Source organism: Pleurodeles waltl, chromosome 5 (assembly GCF_031143425.1).
Source record: "Pleurodeles waltl isolate 20211129_DDA chromosome 5, aPleWal1.hap1.20221129, whole genome shotgun sequence".
Classification (NCBI taxonomy): Eukaryota; Metazoa; Chordata; class Amphibia; order Caudata; family Salamandridae; genus Pleurodeles; species Pleurodeles waltl.
The window spans coordinates 1,855,950,090-1,855,972,166 of record NC_090444.1 but is presented as its reverse complement, the minus strand read 5'-3'; the positions used below and the strand labels follow the sequence as shown (position 1 = coordinate 1,855,972,166).

At 49.2% G+C, this 22,077-nt stretch overlaps 1 protein-coding gene across 1 annotated transcript in view; it reads left to right on the top strand.

Annotated features, from left to right (window-relative positions):
- Window positions 1–22,077, top strand: part of LOC138296879 (regulator of G-protein signaling 22-like) — a 396,955-nt gene that overhangs the window by 248,969 nt on the left and 125,909 nt on the right. The window contains exons 11-12 of the mRNA XM_069236373.1: window positions 807–945; window positions 16,381–16,502. Coding sequence (XP_069092474.1) covers window positions 807–945; window positions 16,381–16,502 — 261 coding nt within the window. The remainder of the gene's footprint in view (window positions 1–806; window positions 946–16,380; window positions 16,503–22,077) is intronic.

Genomic DNA, 22,077 nt, shown 5'->3' with positions numbered 1-22,077 from the left:
CTCTCGAACGTCACCTGTATTGTGATGGCTTCAGGAAATACCTGCAATTGGGGTACCTTCCCGGCCTGGATGCTGAGGGCTATATTTATCGCAGCAAGTTACCTTGGTGTGCCACCCTGCGTCACAGGGAAAGGGCAGGAATGCCCCCTATCTACCACAATTTGGAGCATTCCTGTCCTTTTCCTCTGCGTTGGTGTCCTTTGGGCTGCCGAGTGCCAACGCAGTCACCCTTGCACCATGGTGCAAGAGTGTCTGCATTGCAGGCAGGACTGTTCTTGTGAAGGAAGGGGCACATTCCTGCACAAAAACAATCCTGGGAGGCATATTCCTCTGTATATCTCTGTGTGCTGCAGAATGCAGCACACATAGAGGAAAAAAGCAAAACCGAGGAGAAATTTAGATATTTCTTCTCCTTACTCCTGCTCTGGGAAGGTGTAAGATTTTGTCGTATCCCCAGGTTTACAAGTTCTTGTAAATATGGGAATGCGTCACAAACCATGGGAATTGGGTAGGAACACCCATGCAATGCCTTCCCAGGGCAGAGTAAGGAAACACAGATATTTGTGCTGCATTGCGTTCCTCTAAAGTTGTGTACCCACTCCATGCCTTGTAATGTGGGTTTGCGTGATTAAAAAATCTGATTTAAAGCTTTGCGTCACGCATGTATCTCATTGCGTGGTGCAAACGTGACGCAACCGTCTCATATAGATGCCCCTGAATGTTAATCAGGTATGTCACCCATGGCCGGGGGATCCCCCACTCCCCTCATTTAATGATATTTCTCTCTGTCCCTCACCCTGCTGCAGAGATGGTCTCGGCTCAAGGCCCTGTCCGGAGGCACAGGCTGGTTTCAAGGCGCACTTCCGGCCTCCGGTCCTCACATCCCTCCCCGTCGCCAGTGATGGACGGACGAGCCACACCAAGGAACGCAAACATGCCGGCGACGTGAGTACCTTCATGTTTATTGTGTCTCACTTGTAACGCTCAAGCGCCTAGAAGGAAGCCGTAGCACATCCTCCATACATATTAGGAAGGTTTTCGTGTTTTCTTTTATTGACAAAGGGTAAAGACTCACGTATGATGCCCGAGCAGAGAGAAGCCCCACGCAGCATGGGTCATTGCTGATACCTGTTCCCCTGGGTACCATCTGGGCATAAGGGTGGGTCCTGGTTATAAAACCTCTTGGTGTGGCACATCTGTTTAGAGATGTGGGTCTGATCCCACAGAGGGACCCCTCCCAGCCTCCCCCCGAGCAGTACTAACCTGAAGTATTAACTGAGTAACATGTTTTTGTTCCCTCCTTTTTTCATGAATGAATCACTGAGCAGGATGGAGTTCCTTTGTGATTCATTCAAGACTTGGGCCTGTTTCTTAAAGTTACTCCTTGCCTTCAATTTATTACCAAAATAACCCTGTTTCTTGTATTCATTATGTATTTACTAAGGATGCCAGCCTTCTGCTTTGTGAAAAGGCGGATTTGCTTCACTATTCCTGGGTACAGAGCTCCCTGAGTCCCCTGTGCCAGCACCCCACTTCCACCACGAAGGCCCCTGAAGGCATAAAACAGACCTCACAGCACAACCTCCAAAGAAGGAGCCTGTCAGAAAACCAGCATTACCTTCCTGCACAACATTCAACTCCGATACTGTCAATGGAGCCACTCAGCACTACCTCACTTCCCTTCTATGACATCACTCTGCACTACCTCACTTCCCTTCTATGACACCACTCTGCACTACCTCACTTCCCTTCCATGACATTACTCTGCACTACCTCACTTCTCTTCTGTGACACCACTCTCCACTACCCCCTTCCCTTCTATGACATCAATCTGCACTACCCCCCTTCCCTTATATGACATCACTCTGCACTACCTCACTTCCCTTCTATAACACCACTCTGCACTACCCCACTTCCCTTCTATGACACCGCTCTGCACTACCTCACTTCCCTTCCATGACATTACTCTGCACTACCTCACTTCCCTTCTGTGACACCACTCTCCACTACCCCCTTCCCTTCTATGACATCAATCTGCACTACCCCCCTTCCCTTATATGACATCACTCTGCACTACCTCACTTCCCTTCTATGACACCACTCTGCACTACCCCACTTCCCTTCTATGACACCACTCTCCACTACCCCCTTCCCTTCTATGACATCACTCTGCACTACCTCACTTCCCTTCTATGACACCACTCTGCACTACCCCACGTCCCTTCTATGACATCACTCTGCACTACCTCACTTCCCTTCTATGACACCACTCTGCACTACCTCACTTCCCTTCTTTTACACCACAATGCACTACCTCACTTCCCTTCTATGACACCGTTCTGCACTACCCCACTTCCCTTCTATGACACCACTCTGCACTACCCCACTTCCCTTCTATGACACCGTTCTGCACTACCCCACTTCCCTTCTATGACACCACTCTGCACTACCTCACTTCCCTTCTATGAAATCACTCTGCACTACCCCACTTCCCTTCTATGACACCACTCTGCACTACCTCACTTCCCCTCTGTGACACCACTCTGCACTACCTCACTTCCCTTCTATGACATCACTCTGCACTACCTCATTTCCCTTCTATGACATCACTCTGCACTACCTCACTTCCCTTCTATGACACCGCTCTGCACTACCTCACTTCCCTTCTTTTACACCACAATGCACTACCTCACTTCCCTTCTATGACACCACAATGCACTACCTCACTTCCCTTCTATGACACCGTTCTGCACTACCCCACTTCCCTTCTATGACACCACTCTGCACTACCTCACTTCCCTTCTGTGACACCACTCTGCACTACCTCACTTCCCTTCTATGACATCACTCTGCACTACCTCACTTCCCTTCCATGACACCACTCTGCACTACCTCACTTCCCTTCTTTTACACCACAATGCACTACCTCACTTCCCTTCTATGACACCGTTCTGCACTACCCCACTTCCCTTCTATGACATCACTCTGCACAACCCCACTTCCCTTCTATGACACCACTCTGCAATACCTCACTTCCCCTCTGTGACACCACTCTGCACTACCTCACTTCCCTTCTATGACATCACTCTGCACTACCTAATTTCCCTTCTATGACATCACTCTGCACTACCTCACTTCCCTTCTATGACACCACTCTGCACTACCTCACTTCCCTTCTTTTACACCACAATGCACTACCTCACTTCCCTTCTATGACACCGTTCTGCACTACCCCACTTCCCTTCTATGACACCACTCTGCACTACCCCACTTCCTTTCTGTAACACCACTCTGCACTACCTCACTTCCCTTCTATGGCACCACTCTGCACTACCTCACTTCCCCTCTGTGACACCACTCTGCACTACCTCACTTCCCTTCTATGACATCACTCTGCACTACCTCACTTCCCTTCTATGACATCACTCTGCACTACCTCACTTCCCTTCTATAACACCACTCTGCACTACCTCACTTCCCTTCTTTTACACCACAATGCACTGCCTCACTTCCCTTCTATGACACCGTTCTGCACTTCCCCACTTCCCTTCTATGACACCACTCTGCACTACCTCACTTCCCTTCTATGACATCACTCTGCACTACCTCACTTCCCTTCTATGACACCACTCTGCACTACCCCACTTCCCTTCTATGACACCACTCTGCACTACCCCACTTCCCTTCTGTGACACCACTCTGCACTACCTCACTTCCCTTCTATGGCACCACTCTGCACTACCTCACTTCCCTTCTGTGACACCACTCTGCACTACCTCACTTCCCTTCTATGACATCACTCTGCACTACCTCATTTCCCTTCTATGACATCACTCTGCACTACCTCACTTCCCTTCTATGACACCACTCTGCACTACCTCACTTCCCTTCTTTTACACCACAATGCACTGCCTCACTTCCCTTCTATGACACCGTTCTGCACTACCCCACTTCCCTTCTATGACATCACTCTGCACTACCTCACTGTGAGAAGGTAGCCTCTTTCTAGCCTTGTTACCCCCACTTTTGGCCTGTTTGTGAGTGTATGTCAGGGTGTTTGTCACTGTTTTCACTGTCTCACTGGGATCCTGATAGCCAGGCCTCAGTGCTCATAGTGAAAACACTATGTTTTCAGTATGTTTGTTATGTGTCACTGGGATCCTGCTGGTCAGGACCCCAGTGCTCATAGGTTTGTGGCCTATATGTATGTGTCACTGGGACCCTGTCACACAGGGCCCCAGTGCTCCTAGGTGTGCATGTATGTGTTCCCTGTGTGGTGCCTAACTGTCTCACTGAGGCTCTGCTAACCAGAACCTCAGTGGTTATGCTCTCTCATTACTTTCAAATTGTCACTAACAGGCTAGTGACCAATTTTACCAATTCACATTGGCTTACTGGAACACCCTTATAATTCCCTAGTATATGGTACTAAGGTACCCAGGGTATTGGGGTTCCAGGAGATCCCTATGGGCTGCAGCATTTCTTTTGCCACCCATAGGGAGCTCTGACAATTCTTACACAGGCCTGCCACTGCAGCCTGAGTGAAATAACGTCCACGTTATTTCACAGCCATTTTACACTGCACTTAAGTAACTTATAAGTCACCTATATGTCTAACCTTTACCTGGTAAAGGTTAGGTGCAAAGTTACTTAGTGTGAGGGCACCCTGGCACTAGCCAAGGTGCCCCCACATTGTTCAGAGCCAATTCCCTGAACTTTGTGAGTGCGGGGACACCATTACACGCGTGCACTACATATAGGTCACTACCTATATGTAGCTTCACCATGGTAACTCCGAATATGGCCATGTAACATGTCTATGATAATGGAATTTCCCCCTCTATGCCATCCTGGCATTGTTGGTACAATTCCATGACCCCAGTGGTCTGTAGCACAGACCCTGGTACTGCCAGACTGCCCTTCCTGGGGTTTCACTGCAGCTGCTGCTGCTGCCAACCCCTCAGACAGGCAGCTGCCCTCCTGGGGTCCAGCCAGGCCTGGCCCAGGATGGCAGAACAAAGAACTTCCTCTGAGAGAGGGTGTGACACCCTCTCCCTTTGGAAAATGGTGTGAAGGCAGGGGAGGAGTAGCCTCCCCCAGCCTCTGGAAATGCTTTGTTGGGCACAGATGTGCCCAATTCTGCATAAGCCAGTCTACACCGGTTCAGGGACCCCTTAGCCCCTGCTCTGGCGCGAAACTGGACAAAGGAAAGGGGAGTGACCACTCCCCTGACCTGCACCTCCCCTGGGAGGTGTCCAGAGCTCCTCCAGTGTGCTCCAGACCTCTGCCATCTTGGAAACAGAGGTGCTGCTGGCACACTGGACTGCTCTGAGTGGCCAGTGCCACCAGGTGACGTCAGAGACTCCTGCTGATAGGCTCCTTCAGGTGTTAGTAGCCTTTCCTCTCTCCTAGGTAGCCAAACCCTCTTTTCTGGCTATTTAGGGTCTCTGTCTCTGGGGAAACTTTAGATAACGAATGCAAGAGCTCATCCGAGTTCCTCTGCATCTCTCTCTTCACCTTCTGATAAGGAAACGACCGCTGACCGCGCTGGAAGCCTGCAAACCTGCAACATAGTAGCAAAGACGACTACTGCAACTCTGTAACGCTGATCCTGCCGCCTTCTCGACTGTTTTCCTGCTTGTGCATGCTGTGGGGGTAGCCTGCCTCCTCTCTGCACCAGAAGCTCCGAAGAAATCTCCTGTGGGTCGACGGAATCTTCCCCCTGCAACCGCAGGCACCAAAAAGCTGCATCACCGGTCCCTTGGGTCTCCTCTCAGCACGACGAGCGAGGTCCTTCGAATCCAGCGACTCTGTCCAAGTGACCCCCACAGTCCAGTGACTCTTCAGCCCAAGTTTGGTGGAGGTAAGTCCTTGCCTCACCTCGCTGGGCTGCATTGCTGGGAACCGCGACTTTGCAGCTACTCCGGCCCCTGTGCACTTCCGGCGGAAATCCTTTGTGCACAGCCAAGCCTGGGTCCACGGTACTCTAACCTGCATTGCACGACTTTCTAAGTTGGTCTCCGGCGACGTGGGACTCCTTTGTGCAACTTCGGCGAGCACCGTTTCACGCATCCTCGTAGTGCCTGTTTCTGGCACTTCTCCGGATGCTACCTGCTTCAGTGAGGGCTCTTTGTCATGCTCGACGTTTCCTCTCTCTTCAGGTCCAATTTGCGACCTCCTGGTCCCTCCTGGGCCCCAGCAGCGTCCAAAAACGCCAAACGCACGATTTGCGGCTAGCATGGCTTGTTGGCGTTCTTTCGGCGGGAAAACACTTCTGCACGACTCTCCAAAGCGAGGGGGATCCCTCCACCAAAGGGGAAGTCTCTAGCCCTTTTCGTTCCTGCAGAAACCTCAGCTTCTTCTGTCCAGTCGAAGCTTCTTTGCACCCGCAGCTGGCATTTCCTGGGCATCTGCCCATTTCCGACTTGCTTGTGACTTTTGGACTTGGTCCCCTTGTTCCACAGATACCCTAGATTGGAAATCCACAGTTGTTGCATTGCTGGTTTGTGTCTTTCCTGCATTATTCCTCTAACACAACTACTTTGTCCTTAGGGGAACTTTAGTGCACTTTGCACTCACTTTTCAGGGTCTTGGGGAGGGTTATTTTTCTAACTCTCACTACTTTCTAATAGTCCCAGCGACCCTCTACAAGGTCACATAGGTTTGGGGTCCATTCGTGGTTCGCATTCCACTTTTGGAGTATATGGTTTGTGTTGCCCCTATCCCTATGTTTCCCCATTGCATCCTATTGTAACTATACATTGTTTGCACTGTTTTCTAAGACTATACTGCATATTTTTGCTATTGTGTATATATATCTTGTGTATATTTCCTATCCTCTCACTGAGGGTACACTCTAAGATACTTTGGCATATTGTCATAAAAATAAAGTACCTTTATTTTTAGTATAACTGTGTATTGTGTTTTCTTATGATATTGTGCATATGACACTAAGTGGTACTGTAGTAGCTTCACACGTCTCCTAGTTCAGCCTAAGCTGCTCTGCTAAGCTACCATTATCTATCAGCCTAAGCTGCTAGACACCCTATACACTAATAAGGGATAACTGGGCCTGGTGCAAGGTGCAAGTACCCCTTGGTACTCACTACAAGCCAGTCCAGCCTCCTACATTGGTTGTGCAGCAGTGGGATAAGTGCTTGAGACTACTTACCACTCTTGTCATTGTACTTTTCATAAGAGAAATATATAAAAACAAGGTCAGTGTATATACACATAGCCAAAAAGTTTTGCATTTCCTCTTTTCACTCTTTTCTAAGTGCTGAAAAGTACTTCTAAACTTTCAAAAAAGTTCTTAAAAGTTTAAAAAGTTTTTTTTCTGTCTTTCCAAAAAGTTCTGAAAACTTTTGTCTCTTTCTCTATCACTTTAACTCTCTCTAAAAAATGTCTGGCACAGGCCAAAGTGTTGATCTGTCCAAACTTGCATATGACAACCTTAGCTGGAAAAGAGCAAGGAGTCTCTGTATAGAGAGAGGTTTGAGTGTAGGGAAGAATCCTGCCTTAGAACTATTAATTAACATGCTTAGAGAACAGGATAAGGCCATAGGTGCCCCATCTGTTGAAAAAGTACCTAATAGTTCCCAATCAGATTCAGGGACTCCCCCAGGAAAAGAATCAGGAAAGAAACTTCCTAGCCTGCCCATTACTAGACAATCTAGCATAGATGGTAATGATGATGAGCCACACCATAGAAATAGTGTTGTCTCACATCATAGCAAAAGCATTTATTCTCACCATACTGGTAGTAATGTTTCTGTAAACCAAGCTGTTAAGTTGGCTTCTGTAAGGGACAGGTCTCCTTCTGTTCATTCCCATCATAGCTCTGTTTCTAGAAATGTCCCTCCCACCAACCCTGATGACAGAATGTTAGAGAGGGAACTCAATAAGTTGAGGGTGGAACAAACCAGACTGAAGCTTAAAAAGCAACAGCTGGATTTGGATAGACAGTCTTTTGAATTAGAGAAGGAAAGACAGAAGTTGGGTTTAGATACCCATGGTGGCAGCAGCAGTATTCCCCATAGTCATCCTGCAAAAGAGCATGATTCCAGGAATCTGCACAAGATAGTTCCCCCTTATAAGGAGGGGGATGACATTAACAAGTGGTTTGCTGCACTTGAGAGGGCCTGTGTTGTACAGGATGTCCCTCAAAGGCAGTGGGCTGCTATCCTATGGCTATCATTTAGTGGAAAAGGTAGGGATAGGCTCCTTACTGTGAAAGAAAATGATGCTAATAATTTCCAAGTTCTTAAGAATGCACTCCTGGATGGTTATGGCTTAACCACTGAACAGTACAGGATAAAGTTCAGAGAGACCAAAAAGGAGTCTTCACAAGACTGGGTTGATTTCATTGACCATTCAGTGAAGGCCTTGGAGGGGTGGTTACATGGCAGTAAAGTTACTGATTATGAAAGCCTGTATAACACAATCCTGAGAGAGCATATACTTAATAATTGTGTGTCTGATTTGTTGCACCAGTACCTGGTAGACTCTGATCTGACCTCTCCCCAAGAATTGGGAAAGAAGGCAGACAAATGGGTCAGAACAAGGGTGAACAGAAAAGTTCATACAGGGGGTGACAAAGATGGCAATAAGAAGAAAGATGGTGAAAAATCTCAAGATAAGCATGGGGATAAGGGTAAAACCAAAGATCCCACTTCAAATCTTAAACACTCTTCAGAGGGTGGGGATAAAACAAATTCTTCCTCTTCTTCCCAACCTGCACACATTAAAAAGCCTTGGTGCTTTGTGTGTAAAAATAGAGGCCATAGGCCAGGGGATAAGTCCTGTCCAGGTAAACCCCCTGAGCCAACCACCACTAATACATCAAGCTCTAGTGCCCCTAGCAGTAGTGGTACTAGTGGTGGGACTGCTGGCAACAGTCAAGCAAAGGGTGTAGTTGGGTTCACTTATGGGTCCATAGTGGAAACTGATGTAATCAGTCCCAAGACAGTTTCTGTCACACCTAGTGGCACTGGCCTTGCCACACTGGCTGCTTGTCCCCTTACAATGGATAAGTACAGGCAGACAGTTTCAATAAATGGTGTTGAGGCCTTGGCCTACAGGGACACAGGTGCCAGTTTCACTTTGGTGACTGAAAACCTAGTGCCTCCTGAACAACACATCATTGGACAACAGTATAAGATTATTGATGTCCATAACTCCACTAAGTTTCTTCCCTTAGCTATAATTCAGTTTAGTTGGGGTGGAGTTACTGGCCCTAAGCAGGTGGTGGTATCACCTAGCTTACCTGTAGATTGTCTCTTAGGTAATGACCTAGAGACCTCAGGTTGGGCTGATGTAGAGTTTTATGCCCATGCAGCCATGCTGGGCATCCCTGAGGAATTGTTCCCTCTCATTTCAAGTGAAATGAAAAAGCAAAGGAGAGAAGGCCTGAAAACTCAGGATCCCTCTCCATCAACAGGTAAAAAGGGTATCACAGTATCCCCTAACCACCCTACCATTCAGGATACTATTCCTGTGGTGGGAGAAACCTCTCCTGGGGTGGCACCTGTTCCAAGGGAATCATCAGCTGGCAAAGCTGTACTCCCTGAGGTGGAAGTACCTCTCTGTGGGATAACTAACATTGGTGAGAAAAACAGCACCATTTTAGTTAACATGGAGCATCCCTCCAACCCTCCCAGAGAAACTTTAGTGCAGAAACCCTGCACTACCTCACAACACTTAGGACAGCATCCCTGCCCTAGTGTGGAGCTCATAGGACAGCATCCCTGCCCTGCTCCAACTCAAGAGAAACAGCATCCCTGTTCTCTCTTCCAGCCAGATGGACAACGTTTTTGCCCAGCTATGGCTTTTCTGAGACAGCATCCCTGTCTGGCATTTCCATCACTACAAATAGGTTCAGTGGACAATTCCCACTGCTCTAAACTAAAACTTACTGATAGAAACTCTGAAAATACATCTTCACATTGTTGCTTAGCTAAAAAACTTCAAACAGGGTGGTTTACATCCCCACAGGGAAGTAACCATATAGTGGATGATAAAGGGAGTAACCAGTCTATTGCAGAGCTACTCTCTACTTATCACCACTTAGACAATAAAGTCTCAACTGGCCAAGGTTAGCCTTATTGTCCTTCGTTTGGGGGGGGTTGTGTGAGAAGGTAGCCTCTTTCTAGCCTTGTTACCCCCACTTTTGGCCTGTTTGTGAGTGTATGTCAGGGTGTTTGTCACTGTTTTCACTGTCTCACTGGGATCCTGATAGCCAGGCCTCAGTGCTCATAGTGAAAACACTATGTTTTCAGTATGTTTGTTATGTGTCACTGGGATCCTGCTGGTCAGGACCCCAGTGCTCATAGGTTTGTGGCCTATATGTATGTGTCACTGGGACCCTGTCACACAGGGCCCCAGTGCTCATAGGTGTGCATGTATGTGTTCCCTGTGTGGTGCCTAACTGTCTCACTGAGGCTCTGCTAACCAGAACCTCAGTGGTTATGCTCTCTCATTACTTTTAAAATTGTCACTAACAGGCTAGTGACCAATTTTACCAATTCACATTGGCTTACTGGAACACCCTTATAATTCCCTAGTATATGGTACTAAGGTACCCAGGGTATTGGGGTTCCAGGAGATCCCTATGGGCTGCAGCATTTCTTTTGCCACCCATAGGGAGCTCTGACAATTCTTACACAGGCCTGCCACTGCAGCCTGAGTGAAATAACGTCCACGTTATTTCACAGCCATTTTACACTGCACTTAAGTAACTTATAAGTCACCTATATGTCTAACCTTTACCTGGTAAAGGTTAGGTGCAAAGTTACTTAGTGTGAGGGCACCCTGGCACTAGCCAAGGTGCCTCCACATTGTTCAGAGCCAATTCCCTGAACTTTGTGAGTGCGGGGACACCATTACACGCGTGCACTACATATAGGTCACTACCTATATGTAGCTTCACCATGGTAACTCCGAATATGGCCATGTAACATGTCTATGATCATGGAATTGCCCCCTCTATGCCATCCTGGCATTGTTGGTACAATTCCATGACCCCAGTGGTCTGTAGCACAGACCCTGGTACTGCCAGACTGCCCTTCCTGGGGTTTCACTGCAGCTGCTGCTGCTGCCAACCCCTCAGACAGGCAGCTGCCCTCCTGGGGTCCAGCCAGGCCTGGCCCAGGATGGCAGAACAAAGAACTTCCTCTGAGAGAGGGTGTGACACCCTCTCCCTTTGGAAAATGGTGTGAAGGCAGGGGAGGAGTAGCCTCCCCCAGCCTCTGGAAATGCTTTGTTGGGCACAGATGTGCCCAATTCTGCATAAGCCAGTCTACACCGGTTCAGGGACCCCTTAGCCCCTGCTCTGGCGCGAAACTGGACAAAGGAAAGGGGAGTGACCACTCCCCTGACCTGCACCTCCCCTGGGAGGTGTCCAGAGCTCCTCCAGTGTGCTCCAGACCTCTGCCATCTTGGAAACAGAGGTGCTGCTGGCACACTGGACTGCTCTGAGTGGCCAGTGCCACCAGGTGACGTCAGAGACTCCTGCTGATAGGCTCCTTCAGGTGTTAGTAGCCTTTCCTCTCTCCTAGGTAGCCAAACCCTCTTTTCTGGCTATTTAGGGTCTCTGTCTCTGGGGAAACTTTAGATAACGAATGCAAGAGCTCATCCGAGTTCCTCTGCATCTCTCTCTTCACCTTCTGATAAGGAAACGACCGCTGACCGCGCTGGAAGCCTGCAAACCTGCAACATAGTAGCAAAGACGACTACTGCAACTCTGTAACGCTGATCCTGCCGCCTTCTCGACTGTTTTCCTGCTTGTGCATGCTGTGGGGGTAGCCTGCCTCCTCTCTGCACCAGAAGCTCCGAAGAAATCTCCCGTGGGTCGACGGAATCTTCCCCCTGCAACCGCAGGCACCAAAAAGCTGCATCACCGGTCCCTTGGGTCTCCTCTCAGCACGACGAGCGAGGTCCCTCGAATCCAGCGACTCTGTCCAAGTGACCCCCACAGTCCAGTGACTCTTCAGCCCAAGTTTGGTGGAGGTAAGTCCTTGCCTCACCTCGCTGGGCTGCATTGCTGGGAACCGCGACTTTGCAGCTACTCCGGCCCCTGTGCCCTTCCGGCGGAAATCCTTTGTGCACAGCCAAGCCTGGGTCCACGGCACTCTAACCTGCATTGCACGACTTTCTAAGTTGGTCTCCGGCGACGTGGGACTCCTTTGTGCAACTTCGGCGAGCACCGTTTCACGCATCCTCATAGTGCCTGTTTCTGGCACTTCTCTGGGTGCTACCTGCTTCTGTGAGGGCTCTTTGTCATGCTCGACGTTTCCTCTCTCTTCAGGTCCAATTTGCGACCTCCTAGTCCCTCCTGGGCCCCAGCAGTGTCCAAAAACGCCAAACGCATGATTTGCGGCTAGCAAGGCTTGTTGGCATTCTTTCGGCGGGAAAACACTTCTGCACGACTCTCCAACGCGAGGGGGATCCGTCCACCAAAGGGGAAGTCTCTAGCCCTTTTCGTTCCTGCAGAAACCTCAGCTTCTTCTGTCCAGTCGAAGCTTCTTTGCACCCGCAGCTGGCATTTCCTGGTCATCTGCCCATCTCCGACTTGCTTGTGACTTTTGGACTTGGTCCCCTTCTTCCACAGGTACCCTAGATTGGAAATCCACAGTTGTTGCAATGCTGGTTTGTGTCTTTCCTGCATTATTCCTCTAACACGACTACTTTGTCCTTAGGGGAACTTTAGTGCACTTTGCACTCACTTTTCAGGGTCTTGGGGAGGGTTATTTTTCTAACTCTCACTATTTTCTAATAGTCCCAGCGACCCTCTACAAGGTCACATAGGTTTGGGGTCCATTCGTGGTTCGCATTCCACTTTTGGAGTATATGGTTTGTGTTGCCCCTATCCCTATGTTTCCCCATTACATCCTATTGTAACTATACATTGTTTGCACTGTTTTCTAAGACTATACTGCATATTTTTGCTATTGTGTATATATATCTTGTGTATATTTCCTATCCTCTCACTGAGGGTACACTCTAAGATACTTTGGCATATTGTCATAAAAATAAAGTACCTTTATTTTTAGTATAACTGTGTATTGTGTTTTCTTATGATATTGTGCATATGACACTAAGTGGTACTGTAGTAGCTTCACACGTCTCCTAGTTCAGCCTAAGCTGCTCTGCTAAGCTACCATTATCTATCAGCCTAAGCTGCTAGACACCCTATACACTAATAAGGGATAACTGGGCCTGGTGCAAGGTGCAAGTACCCCTTGGTACTCACTACAAGCCAGTCCAGCCTCCTACACTCACTTCCCTTCTATGACATCACTCTGCACTACCTCACTTCCCTTCTATGACACCACTCTGCACTACCCCACTTCCCTTCTATGACACCACTCTGCACTACCTCACTTCCCTTCTATGACATCACTCTGCACTACCTCACTTCCCTTCTATGACATCACTCTGCACTACCTCACTTCCCTTCTATGACACCACTCTGCAGTACCTCACTTCCCTTCTGTGACACCACTCTGCACTACCTCACTTCCCTTCTGTGACACCGCTCCGCACTACCTCACTTCCCTTCTGTGACACCGCTCCGCACTACCTCACTTCCCTTCTGTGACACCGCTCCGCACTACCTCACTTCCCTTCTATGACACCGCTCCGCAGTACCTCACTTCCCTTCTATGAAACCGCTCCGCACTACCTCACTTCCCTTCTGTGACACCACTCTGCACTACCTCATTTCCCTTCTATGACATCGCTCTGCACTACCTCACTTCCCTTCTATGACACCACTCTGCACTACCTCACTTCCCTTCTATGACACCGCTCTGCACTACCTCACTTCCCTTCTGTGACACCAGTCTGCACTACCTCACTTCCCTTCTGTGACATCACTCTGCACTACCTCACTTCCCTTCTATGACACCACTCTGCACTACCTCACTTCCCTTCCATGACACTGCTCTGCACTACCTCACTTCCCTTCTGTGACATCGCTGTGCACTACCTCACTTCCCTTCTATGACATCACTCTGCACTACCTCACTTCCCTTCCGTGACACCACTCTGTACTACCTCACTTCCCTTCTGTGACACCACTCTGCGCTACCTCACTTCCCTTCCGTGACACCACTCCGCACTACCTCACTTCCCTTCTGTGACACCGCTCCGCACTACCTCACTTCCCTTCTATGACACCGCTCCGCAGTACCTCACTTCTCTTCTATGACACCGCTCTGCACTACCTCACTTCCCTTCTGTGACACCACTCCGCGCTACCTCACTTCCCTTCTGTGACACCACTCTGCACTACCTCACTTCCCTTCTGTGACACCACTCTGCGCTACACCGCTCTGCACTACCTCACTTCCCTTCTGTGACACCACTCCGCGCTATCTCACTTCCCTTCTGTGACACCACTCTGCACTACCTCACTTCCCTTCTGTGACACCACTCCGCGCTACCTCACTTCCCTTCTGTGACACCACTCTGCGCTACCTCACTTCCCTTCCATGACACCACTCCGCACTACCTCACTTCCCTTCTATGACACCGCTCTGCGCTACCTCACTTCCCTTCCATGACACCGCTCTGCACTACCTCACTTCCCTTCCATGACACCACTCCGCACTACCTCACTTCCCTTCCATGACACCGCTCTGCACTACCTCACTTCCCTTCTGTGACACCACTCTGCACTACCTCACTTCCCTTCTGTGACACCACTCTGCACTACCTCACTTCCCTTCTGTGACACCACTCCGCGCTATCTCACTTCCCTTCTGTGACGCCACTCCGCGCTACCTCACTTCCCTTCTGTGACGCCACTCCGCGCTACCTCACTTCCCTTCTGTGACACCACTCTGCGCTACCTCACTTCCCTTCCGTGACACCACTCCGCACTACCTCACTTCCCTTCCATGACACCGCTCTGCACTACCTCACTTCCCTTCTGTGACACCACTCCGCGCTACCTCACTTCCCTTCCGTGACACCACTCCGCACTACCTCACTTCCCTTCTGTGACACCACTCTGTGCTACCTCACTTCCCTTCCATGACACCGCTCTGCACTACCTCACTTCCCTTCTATGACACCACTCTGCTCTACCTCACTTCCCTTCTGTGACACCACTCCGCGCTACCTCACTTCCCTTCTGTGACACCACTCTGCACTACCTCACTTCCCTTCTATGACATCACTCTGCACTACCTCACTTCCCTTCTATGACACCGCTCTGCACTACCTCACTTCCCTTCTATGACACCACTCTGCTCTACCTCACTTCCCTTCAGTGACACCACTCTGCACTACCTCACTTCCCTTCTGTGACACCACTCCGCGCTATCTCACTTCCCTTCTGTGACGCCACTCCGCGCTACCTCACTTCCCTTCTGTGACGCCACTCCGCGCTACCTCACTTCCCTTCTGTGACACCACTCTGCGCTACCTCACTTCCCTTCCGTGACACCACTCCGCACTACCTCACTTCCCTTCCATGACACCGCTCTGCACTACCTCACTTCCCTTCTGTGACACCACTCCGCGCTACCTCACTTCCCTTCCGTGACACCACTCCGCACTACCTCACTTCCCTTCTGTGACACCACTCTGTGCTACCTCACTTCCCTTCCGTGACACCGCTCTGCACTACCTCACTTCCCTTCTGTGACACCACTCCGCACTACCTCACTTCCCTTCCATGACACCGCTCTGCACTACCTCACTTCCCTTCTGTGACACCACTCTGCACTACCTCACTTCCCTTCTGTGACACCACTCTGCACTACCTCACTTCCCTTCTGTGACACCACTCCGCGCTACCTCACTTCCCTTCTGTGACACCACTCCGCGCTACCTCACTTCCCTTCTGTGACACCACTCCGCGCTACCTCACTTCCCTTCTGTGACACCAGTCTGCACTACCTCACTTCCCTTCTATGACATCACTCTGCACTACCTCACTTCCCTTCTATGACACCGCTCTGCACTACCTCACTTCCCTTCTATGACACCACTCTGCTCTACCTCACTTCCCTTCTGTGACACCACTCCGCGCTACCTCACTTCCCTTCTGTGACACCACTCTGCACTACCTCACTTCCCTTCTATGACATCACTCTGCACTACCTCACTTCCCTTCTATGACACCGCTCTGCACTACCTCACTTCCCTTCTATGACACCACTCTGCTCTACCTCACTTCCCTTCAGTGCCGCCTCTCTGCCTCCCCAGCATGCTCCAGGGCTCAGTAGATTCAGCTAACAGCAAACCTCTCACTCCCCAGAGAGACAGCTCTCAGCGGCCCCTGGTAGTGAGGCGTCTCATCTCGCCCAGTACTCTTGCTGGCTGCTGAGGGGCATACTCGGGTACTGATGCCCACCCTGGCTTCTGTTGCAGGTGCTGCCTTTGTGCCAGGACCCCGGGAGATCCTCCCAGAAGACCCCGCTGCTGGAGAAGCTCCTCGGAGCTCTGGAGAGAGACCGGGAAGCCGGCAGTCCCTTCCTGCACTACCTGAGCAGGTGAGGTCCAGAGCTCACTCCTGACTGATCATGCTAGATGGCATCTCTGACCTACAGGCCTGGTGGAGGAGTGAGCCTTATGGCTGCTGTTAACGCGCCTTTAAATACTTGTCATACATCTAGATACATATATCGACACATACTTATAAGCATTAAATAGACTCAGGGAAAGTAAAGTTATGGTTCCACAGCAAAAAATAAAAAATACTGAAATTTACAAATTGCTGCACAAGCCGGAATTTCATGCCCTGGCCTGGGCTGCTCAGAGCCCACAGAAGACCCAGTTTATTACAGCACGGTTGATATTATCGATTACTTTGCTGATCACAGCTCAAGTGACATCACTGATGACCTCACTGGTGCATGGTGATGGGAGTTCATGTGTGAGCAGTGGGCGCTGCCCCCCCCCCAGCCCAAGCCAGCTGTGCAGGCGCCTGAGCCCACAGAGGTGCCCTGGGCACAGTGCCCACCTCTGGACTCTCACCTTCCACGCAGTGCCATGAGACGGCGGCAAAGGATTCTGCATGACTGGCTCGCCTCGACCCACCACATGAATAGATGAAAGTTGGCATCCACTAGTGGACTTCTCTTGCCAACTCATTGCCAAATGTCCTGCTGATTAACCAAACAGTGCAAAGGGCATTAGCAAATCAATACACTGTTGCCCCCCTTACATCTGACCATCACGTGATTCACACTGCAGGGGAGTGTGTTATCCAGCGTTCAGGAACATATATTTGTTATTTTAAAATAACATAACTTGGGTCCTATGGGTGTTGGGGATCGGTATTGCATTTGGGGCGATGCTTCAGTTATGTCACCAAATAGGCCTGTATGTTAGTGTGGGTTTCTAGTGCCTTGTAAGTGTGTATAGCGCTTGCCCACTGCATCTATGTAGATCCATAATACTTGCCAGATCATAGAGTGACAAGTTAGATTTTAGCACACATAATACCCCACGTAACACAGATTTCTAGCATTGGCAGGGCATGGCCTTTCCACATCAGGACATCTGGACAGAGAGCATCTGGTTTGTGTCTCCATGCAGGTGCGGGGCATCCTCTGTGTGGTATACTGTACTGTGTTCTGTCTGTAGCACCTGACATGTGATACAAAGGCTCTTAAGGTGTTTCCAAGCATCCGGTACACGCATCACCAACAATGATTGGTGTGGGCATTGGCCTTGTCTGGCTCCATGACAGTGACTGTCCATGGCCTGGTGTGGTGGTCGGCTTTGCATCCTAGAGACCTTGACGTTGAAGAAAGGGCTCTCCCTTCTCAAAGCCACCCTTCCACCAAGGAGTGTCCCACGCTAGCAGTTGACTAAGAAAAGGAACCACTTCTGAGGGAGAAAAAGCCAATGATGCAGAAACCTCTATGAAGAACCCAGGAGGGCTGGAAACACTGAGATAACCAACCGGGAGCAAGGCACAAGGAAAACTATTCAGAAACACAAACAACTAACTAGGAGTGTGTGCATTTGCGACGCACTCTTGACAAGTTCTCACTGGCTTATATGCTGGAAGGTGATCAGGAATCTATTGGGGAATTCCCTATTTGGATTGGGTAATGAGGACAAGCAAGATGGCGCCAAGTACACAGGATGCTGAAGACACCAGAGAAATGCTTCTTACGATTAACTTGAGCTCCCCCTGAGCTGCCTTCTTCCTCCTGACCACCCACCCTGCAGGTAAGAGCAGACGTGGGGCAACCGCATATTGCACGCAGCGAGTTAGGCGTGTCATGTACGGCATTGCAGCTGAAACCCAGTGTGCCCAACACTGATGGTGCCAGGTTGTGTGCCTAGCTTTTTGTTGGCCATTTAGTCCCTTTCAGTACATATAAATAAAATAAGCTAAAAACTAGCTGTGCATTCTACATTCATATGTTTTGTACAAGTTTCCAAGCATTGGAAACGTTGAAAATGTCGTTATGTTATGGTATGTAGATTTGTAGGGCGCACTGTCACATTCAAGGGTATCCTGGCTCCGAGCAAGTAGACTTTATCCAATCCAAAGGCCTAGTGGGACTACACTAAAAGCCAGGTTTTCAGCTTCGTGTGCAATTCAAGGGATGAGAAGGAGGCTCTTATATGTAGCTGATGGTCATTGAGTGCTTTAGGAGCGATATAGAATGCTCGACCGCCAGATCTGGTTTCCCGAATGCGTGGGAATTGTGCAATTAGGAGTCCATAGGAGCTGAGGTGTCTTGGAGGTTTGTGAAAGCAGACGTGACTGTTGAGGTGTGTTGGGCCAGTGTTACGTAGTTCCTTAAAAGTGTGGCTGAGGAGTTTGAATAGTGCCCGTTTGTGACTGGGGAGTCAGTGGAGCTCCTTCAGGTGTGGTGTGGGTGGTTGAGAGTGATTCTGGCACTGATTTCTGAATTGTCTGCAGCCTTCTACAGAGTTTCCTGTTGATCCTGTCATAGAGGGTGTTCCCGTAGTCCAGCATGCTTGTGACTAGGGCATATGTGACAATTTTACGGGTGTTTCTTCAGCATCTCCAGAGTGTGGAAGCATGAGGTGCAAAGGCATTGACTTCGGTGGTCATGTTGAGTTTGCTGTCAATGATGATCCAGAGGTTCTTGGCTTGGATGGTGGGAAGAAAGTGTTCTGATTTCATAATTTTTGGAAAAGCAGCATTCTAAATTGCTATTTTTCTTTTGCTCAGTTACCGGAAATCTAATTGGTCTCTGTCCTCTGCCTAGAGAAGGGGCTGGGGAAGGTTAGTGTCGCGGACACTGCCCTTGCAGTTTTCCATTTAGTTCCCCTCCTGGCCTCTTAACCTAAACACAGGAAGTGACGTGAAATGATTAAATCAATTTCAAGGGCACACTGAAATGGTGGGAGGTGGTTTTGGATGACTCCTCCCATCCGCTACCTTCAGTCACACCTGGATTTGCCCAGGACAGGTGGTGGGTTGCACATTTAGCATAACAAGCATCAGTCCACATCAGTTTCATAATTGTGGGGTAACTGCAGTTTCAGAGACAGATTAAAAAAAGTCACACAGCAGTGGCTTGTTTTTTTTCTAAACTTTTAAAAAAGTATCTGAGTACATGGTACCCTATTCTGAGAATCTTCTGGCATCCACTTGGCATTGGCCAAGAGCCAGAAGGTTAATCTCTAGGGCCTTTCAGTCTTGGTAATGCCTCTGGATGTCAAGTCTCATTACTGCCTGTGGACACAGAGGTCACTGCTGCTTTGGACCAATACTGATGTTGTTTTCTGGCTTAGCCCATTAATACTCATTACTACCCGGGGCCATTAAAGCTCATTACTGCCCGAGTCCCTTGATAATCATTGACGCTTATTAGCGTTCCTGGTTGATGCTGACTGAGGACATTGCCTGGGGCCATTTGTGTTTAATACTGAAAGTGCCTGTTAATGCTCCTTACGGCCTGGGGCCATTCATGCACCTTACTGACTGAGTCCCTTGATAATCATTGACGCTTATTAGCGTTCCTGGTTGCTGCTGACTGAGGACATTGCCTGGGGTCATTTGTGTTTAATACTGAAAGTGCCTGTTAATGCTCCTTACGGCCTGGGGCCATTCATGTACCTTACTGACTGAGTCCATTGATAATCATTGACGCTTGTTAGTAGTTGCAGACATTCCCGGTTGTTGCTGACTGAGGACATTGCTTGGGGCCATTTGTGTTTAATACTGAAAGTGTTACTGCCTGAGGCCATTAATGCACACTACTGACTGAGGCCATTCATGCTCATTAACACATGGGACTGTTAATATGCATTACTTGCTGCAGAATTAAATGCTTAACAATGCCTGGGGAAATGCACCTTCCTTACTACCTGGGCATATTGATACACATTAGTAGCTAGGGATATTGAAGTTCAGTACAGACTGCTTCTATCTTTGAGGGCTGTTACTTACTGGGGACATTGTGGTGTGTTACCTCCTGAGGCTGTTCAGTTTTTATTTATCACTATGACCAGTTAGGACTCAGTGGTACATAGTGGCATTGAGGCTCCTGGATGCTGGGGGCATTTATTAAAACATCAGGGGGTTGTGTTTTCACACAACAAGACCACAGCAGCGGTTTCTCCGTGAGGGCCGGGGAGCATCACCCCACACCACCCCCCCGCCCAGTGCGTGCCACGGTTGACAAGCATAAAATGGCAATGAAATGATTTCATTGCCATTTTATTTTTCCCCCAGATGTGCGCCCTGCTATGCCCCGGGCTTAAGGCAAAAGACATGGGGGGGGTATCCTCTGCTGCCAATGGTCAGCAGAGACCTGGAGCAGTGGCTGGCTGGATGCTCTAAAGTGCGCATGTCACTTTGGCCGGCTGTTTTTCATGCGCACTTTGAAGCTCTCCACTCAGCTGTCTTAAGACAGTTGGGTGGAGACCAAGCACAGAGCCTCAAGGAGCGTCCGGCCAACCCGCTACATCCAATCCAAGCGCTTCTGTTAACCAGCATGAGAGCAGTGTCTGGATTGGCAATGGAAGTTCCTCAGCACACTGCAGTTTGTAGAACACCGAGGAGTACGTGCTGCAGTCAGTAAGTACCTTTTATTTTAATTTAACATAGGGTTTTGGAGGTAGGGGTTGTTTTGCTATGGGATTTTGGAGGGAGGGGGTAATTTATCTTGGGCTTTTGGAGGGAGGGGGTGTTTTATTTTATTTTTTGGGAAGTGGTGGGGCACTTTGCTCACCCCACCACTTTTTAAGGTTACCAGCCAACCCCTGCAAGACAGCAACATTCACTGGAAAAGCTTTAGTTAAGATGTTGTTACTGTTGATGAGATGAAAGTTGCCGACAATACAAAACCTCAGCAGACAATAAATAGTCAAGTTTATGTAGTAACTTAACATTAACTTGCTCCTCTGTGTGCCTTCGCTTTAACTTCACACATGATTTCTCGCATGCAGTACCACATTACATCATCTGTAATAGCAGTAAATAGTATCACTCATCTTCACAAAGGGATGTAATTTTACCTTCAAGTGGCTAAAATGTAGAGCACCTGCATGAAATAACAAAACTACCGTTATACATTGTCTCATACGGAGTATACAATAGCGCAACACAACCATCAGGCCTAGGCATAATCTTGTCAGTATCACACATTTGAGTAAATAGCAATGGGTATCCAGAGCACAGACACAATTGCACAAATGACAAGTAAACAAGTTTCTCACTCTACCAACTTATTCAATCAAAGTGTCACCCACATATTTTCGCCACCTTTCACACATGATGGCAGGGGATATCAATCAATCACTCAGTTTTTGTAAAGCACAGCTACTCACCCATGAGGGTCTCAAGGCGCTGGGGGAGAGGGGAGGGGCCTTATCTGAACAGCCACGTCTTGAGGTTCTTCCTGAAGATGGTGAGCGACCAGCTTTTTCTGAGGTGCATTGGGAGGTTGTTCCAGCTCTTTGCTGCAATGTAGGTGAAGGATCGTCCTCCGGCGGTGGTTTTGCAAATGCGAGGGATGGTGGCCAGGGCCATCTGGGCGGAGCAGAGAAATCTGACCGGGTGTGGAAGGAGATGCAGTGGTTCAGGTAGGCTGATCCTGTGTTGTGTATGGCCTTATACGTGTGGATGAG